Source organism: Priapulus caudatus, unplaced genomic scaffold (assembly GCF_000485595.1).
Source record: "Priapulus caudatus unplaced genomic scaffold, Priapulus_caudatus-5.0.1 Scaffold1081, whole genome shotgun sequence".
NCBI lineage: Eukaryota > Metazoa > Priapulida > Priapulimorpha > Priapulimorphida > Priapulidae > Priapulus > Priapulus caudatus.
This window is the reverse complement of record NW_014578142.1, coordinates 39,586-45,853: the sequence shown is the minus strand read 5'-3', so window position 1 is coordinate 45,853 and position 6,268 is coordinate 39,586. Positions and strand designations below refer to the sequence as shown.

The 6,268-nt window shown below is 45.5% G+C and overlaps 1 protein-coding gene across 1 annotated transcript in view; it reads right to left on the bottom strand.

The window, feature by feature from the left end:
• LOC106815277 (intraflagellar transport protein 172 homolog) overlaps positions 1-6,268 on the bottom strand; it is a 39,832-nt gene that overhangs the window by 10,136 nt on the left and 23,428 nt on the right. Inside the window, exons 30-32 of the mRNA XM_014819724.1 lie at positions 3,713-3,813; positions 3,229-3,379; positions 2,769-2,885 (exon numbers count right to left, since the gene is read on the bottom strand). Of these exons, the coding sequence (XP_014675210.1) occupies positions 2,769-2,885; positions 3,229-3,379; positions 3,713-3,813 (369 nt within the window). The remainder of the gene's footprint in view (positions 1-2,768; positions 2,886-3,228; positions 3,380-3,712; positions 3,814-6,268) is intronic.

The following is a 6,268-nucleotide window of genomic DNA, read 5'->3' as shown; positions in this document are numbered from 1 at the left end:
ATGCTTGAGACAGCCTCTTACCTGAGACAGCAGTGTTTCTGCGCCGCGGGTACTTGAGACAGCCTCTTACCTGAGACAGCAGTGTTTCTGCACCGCACGTACTTGAGACAGCCTCTTACCTGAGACAGCAGTGTTTCTGCGCCGCGGGTACTTGAGACAGCCTCTTACCTGAGACAGCAGTGTTTCTGCGCGGTGGGTGCTTGAGACAGCCTCTTACCTGAGACAGCAGTGTTTTTGTGGTGCGCGTACTTGAGACAGCCTCTTACCTGAGACAGCAGTGTTTCTGCGCCGCGCGTACTTGAGACAGCCTCTTACCTGAGACAGCAGTGTTTCTGCACCGCGCGTACTTGAGACAGCCTCTTACCTGAGACAGCAGTGTTTCTGTGCCGCGGGTACTTGAGACAGCCTCTTACCTGAGACAGCAGTGTTTCTGTGCCGCGCGTACTTGAGACAGCCTCTTACCTGAGACAGCAGTGTTTCTGCGCCGCGCGTGCTCCTCGACAGCACTGTCTGGTCGTATTCGTCCTGCAGTGCGTGCAGCTTGTGAGGAATGCACTCCTTGCAGACCCTCAGCGCATCAGACCACATGTCTGCCTCCTGCGACAATTTATCTCATCATTAATTAACTCTTAATAAGTAACTGTTTATAAATTTATTAATTAACTATTAATTTGCTCCCAAATTATCACATCACATTAGATGCATTTAGCTGTCACATACATCACATGCCAGATGGGTCTTTACACATCCAGAGCACATTTATTGACCATGGTGATGTTTGCTTCTCATCACACTGGGTCAGTTTCTAGTAGCCACCAATGAGACATGAAATTATTATTGATAACTACATAATTATCGAACTCACCTTCAGATGCTACTGTGAAAAGCAGCGAACCAACGTGACCCACCTGAAGAAGCTCTACATGCAACTTTGGTTGGAGTATCAAAGGCTCCATCATCACACCGACCATCTCAACAGCGCCAGTTGCTCCCCAAGCACTCCTGGATGTAGTGAGCTGCAGCTTCAGCGCAGAGGACAAGGCATGCAGCGGGGAACGTTGCAGCTGCAACCGTGCAGGCCTTTCATGCACAGACTATTGCAAATGCGAGGGAGGAGTCGCCTGTTGTAGTCAATTCACGAAAAATCAGATTGACACCGAAAACAATGAAGAGGAGCTAGGTGTAGAAGGAGACACTGACAATGATGATGATAAGGATTGAGGAATAATGAGGATGAGGAGTCATAGAGGATTGTGACAACTACTGTTTATTGTGTAGTGTTTAAGGCTGTTTGCCATTTTCTCGTAGAAATATGCCTATCTACTATCTATAAACAGTGAATTTACATTAAAGTGTCTTATTTTAACCGTTGACCTTCATTTTGATCTTGACCTTGACCCCATATCCAAAAAATAACTCCAGAAATAGACTCCCTGCCCTCGAAAACCCTTAAAAAGAGGTATTGCACGACACTCTAGGACATCGAGACCATAAATTGTAAATTGACCAAAATCCAAAATGAACGGTGGCGGCCATCTTGAATTCCAAGAAATGCTCAACGTTGCACGGGTAGCAACCAAGCTAAATCAACTCTCCTAACTATATAGAACACATTTCCATGAAAAAAGTTTAGAGTAATTAACATTGCAGGGTCAACATATAGGAGATATAGGGCCGGCAAACCGACTAATGATCCTAGATTCTCGTACCAACCTGTAAGATTTAGGTGCAATGTAGAATGGCTGAAAATGAGGTTTACCTGGAGATATAAAGCACTTGTTATTTAAGTTTACCTGTAATGTTAGGTATACCTATAAGGTGAGTTTACCTATGACATAGGCTGCAAATTAGATTTACCTGTGCTGCAGAATCATACATCTGAATATCCAGCAGTCTCTGCCCGGCCACGCGAGCAACCTCCACAGATTTGTCTGCTGGCAAGAACTTCAGCCCAACCTCTGCTGCCTGCACATACAATGAAACACGGCCCAAATTACAAAATCCACTATCTTCTCCCCCTCAAATGAACCAAAAATGTCTATGCAGAATTGTCTGTATTGGTGTCTGGAGAGAAGCTTAATACTACTTATCAGCAAAAGAAGCTGTCCATACGAAGTGAAAACCAAACAAAACGAAAAAAAGGGGATGGAAAAAAAGAAAAGAAAACCCAAACAGAATCGTTTGTACAAAAAGCCTGGCTACGGAATGCAGCACCAAAAGTATCTCTGTGTAATTGAGCCCAGCGAGCTAATGAGCTTGACGAACACAGATCAGAACGCACATCTATGCCTCACCTTCATCGCACACTTCTCCACCACGCTCGTGTCCTTGGTGACTTCGGGTGTGACCTTTAGGTAGCAGTCGATGGCGCGCAGGTACTCCCCGGATGACTCCCACTCCATAGCCTGCACATTGAAACATTCGCTGAGACCGGGAACATCCAAGATGGCAAACGTGATGAACAAATTTATGCTTTATACCAGATTTTTAACTACATAGCTGCACAACAGGCTGCGTAGATGTCCCTCTTACCGTTTACTTAGAGACAATATTAACGGCACTAGTGTAGGTTATATAGTAACCAAATGAAAATGTCGTTTACACTCAAATGACACGTTTACACCCCAATTACTTTGTTTACGACTGTGTGATATCGCCATCACACCATTATGATATTATGTTCTCAATCATGTGATATTGCAGACAGCCTCTTACCTGAGACAGCAGTGTTTCTGTTGGGTACTGGGGCGAGGGAGGGGTCCCAATACCTGCGCGTTAGCCGGACAGCCATGCTTCACGTACAGATCCATTGCTTTCTCGACATTGTTCTCCTTTATGAGCTGGGTTGCGTACAGGGCCACGTACTTGTGCAGGATCTTCGGATTCTGAAACGCGAGACACAGAGACACTGCAGCCACTCACATACATACTTATATAACACGTACTAACGTAACAATTTACTATTATAATTTAATTATATTTCATTATTATTATTATTATTATTATTATAGGATTATATTAACTAACCTATACGTCTGGAGCGAGTGACAGGTACCTCTAGTCTATCAGGCCTGCATGGCATTGCAGAACTTTTCATGCGACAGTAATTTGCCTTATGCCTCTACTACTCGTAATGAACGCGACTTCCAAACACGGAATCCCGATCACGCCCTGAGTGACACTCGCCGCGCTGGGTCGTGAGTTGCTTTGCAATCTTCTTCCGCTCACCTGCTGCTGGGCCGTATCGATGGCCTTGTCCCACTGCCCTCTGTCGACGTACATGTCGAGTGCGGCGATGATGTCCACTCCGGCGAGCTGTTCAGCCTTGCCCTCGTTCTGCAGCTTCTCTCTGTAGCGGTCGTCGACATAGGCCTCGAACCTGCAAGGTCGGGCAAGTCTCCGGGTTACCTCGACAACCGCGTTCGCTAATAGATCCGCGCGTCAAAGTTACATGTGCTCGCAACAAAGTAATAAAGTTATAAAAAATATAATAAAGTTAAAGTAACAAAGTAATAAAAATACAAAGTACTCGCGAACATCGCGCTCGTTTCGTGAGCTGCTCATCTACGAACACTCACCAAGACCGAAAATAACGATTTTGGTTCACATGTTGTTGTACATGAACATCTACTACAATTTATCATCCTCCACGTTCATGCAAAAAGGACGGTGTGGGTTACTGAGACACTTCATTTCACATGTTATGTGTCACCTTGGGTCGAGTTCCTTTGCAATCTTCTTTGCTTTGTTCCATTCTCCTCCTTCCATGCAAGCGTCAATGGCATCCTTTATCAGGTCGGCTCCCAAATAAACCTGCAAGTTTTCAATTTAAAAGCATTACATTACTATGGGAGTGTCACGTACCCCTTACCTCTCAAACAGCAGGCATTCTATGGACTGATGCATAGACTTGATAAATTAGTGGTGATAAAACTGTTTACAATTCGTTAATACCACTACTGATTCCTTGCAAAGCGATGTAAGCATGATTACTACTTTTCACAGATTGAAGACTCTGAGATTGAGGCACTTTCATTCCTAAAACATGAGAGAATAAAACATTCCATGTAGTCCAGTTGCCAAAATGTTGACCCTGCAATGTTAATTACTCTAAACTTTTTTTATGGAAATGTGTTCTATATAGTTAGGAGAGCTGATTTAGCTTGGTTGCTACCGGTGGAACGTTGAGCATTTCTTGGAATTCAAGATGGCCGCCGCCATTCAACTTGGATTTTGGTCAATTTACAATTTGTGATCTCGATGCCCTAGAGTGTCATGCAATACCTTTTTTAGGGGTTTTCGAGGGCAGTAATGTAGGCAGTAAATGTAGCAGATTTTGTTGATATGGGGTCAAGGTCAAGATCAAAATGAAGGTCAACGGTCAAAATAAGACACTTTAATGTAAATTCACTGTTGTCTTCTTAATGTTAATGATTCTTTTCTTAAATATACTTGTTAATTATCTAATAATATAGTATATTTATATATAATATACTCAAAATTATGTAGTTATCAATAATAATTTCATCTCATTGGTGGTACTAGCAAACTGACCAGTGTTGCATGAGAAGCATAACATCACCATGATCAATAAATGGTTCTCTGGACAGTAGTACAAGACCCATCTGGCAGTGATGTATGTGCAGCCTAGAATGCCATCTACATGTGACTGTGATAATTTGGGATGCAAATTAATTGTTAATTGATAAATTTATAAACAGTTACTTATTAACGAGTTAATTAATAATATGAGATAAATTGTCGCACGGAGGCAGACATGTGGTACTGATGCGCTGGAGGGTCTGCAAGGACGTGCATTCCCACAAAGTTGGGCTGCATGCACTGCAGCGGAACGAATACCGCACCAGACAGTGCCTTGGTCCGAGGGGCACGCGCGGGCGACAGGAACACTGCTGTCTCAGGTAAGAGGCTGTCTCAGGTAAGAGGCTGTCCAAGAACCCGCACCAGCAAATAAGGGCACTGCCTGTCTCAGGTAAAGCGAGTGCGTGCTACTCAAGCACCACCGCGCAGAAACAGCTGCTGCTCTCAGGTAAGAGGGCTGTCTCAAGTACCGCCCGTGCCGCAGAAACACTGCTGCTCAGGTAAGTCAGGCTGTCTCAAGCTACCTCGCCCACCACAAAAAAACCACTGCTGTCTCAGGTAAGACGGCTGTCTCCCCTCCAAGGCACCCAGCCGCCGCAGAACAGCTGCTGTCTCAGTTAAGAGGCTGTCTCAAGTACGCGGTCGCAGAAACACGCCGTATCATGGTGAATGAGGTCCCTGTCTCAAGTAACCGCCCACAAAAACATGCTGCTCTCACGTTAAGAGGCTGTCTCAAGTATGCGCCTGCGGGGCGAGTGAAACAATGCTGTGCGTGAGGTCAACGAGGCACCTGTGCTAAGTACCCGACACCGACAAAAACACTGCCTGTCTACCGAATGAGGCCTGTCTCAAGTATGCCGGCCCACACAAAAACACCTGCTGTCTCAGGTAAGAGGCTGTCTCAATACCCGGCGGATGTCGCACAGAACACTGCTGTTCTCAGGTAAATGAGGCTGTCCAAGTACGGATGCGGCACAGGCAAAACAAGCTGGGGCTGTCTCAGTAAGAGGCTGTCTACAGTCCCCCGACGGGTCGCAGAAACACTGCTGTTCAGTAAGAGGCGTCGGTGCAAGTATCACACCCATGATCCGAGAACAGAATATTCATAAATTGGCACGTTAATCACGCGTTTGATTGGCGAGTATCACACACAGTTCCCTGAGGTAGTAACAACGCAGTAATTCGGGTACGCCGTGTTAGGCGGCGACTTTGGGTCCGTAGGGCTGGCAATGAGTGCATTTGAGCCGCGAATACACAGCTTGCCGGGAGGCTATAAACTTACATAGTCCGTGGTAATATTTCTCACAACTGGTAAACGTGGGACAGGGAAAGCCGATAAGAGGACATTGCTACGCAGCATGCCTGTGTGGCAGCAGCCTTGTTATGCTAGTTAAAAGGATCGTCGTTATATAAAGGCAATAAATTTGTTTCAATCACGTTTGCCATCTTGATGTTCTCCCGGTCTCAGCGCAGTGCTATTAGATATGTTCAATGTGCATGTGCGTTGTATTGGAAGTTGGGATTGCAGTTTAATCCGATTTCGAGGATACACTGGCGCGCTATTCGACTGCTACTATAAGGTCCACCCGAAGTTCCAAGGACTCACTGGAGCGAGGGTGGGGGCTGGGAGAGAATGTTTGCGAGTGAAGGGTGAGGCAGTAGATGT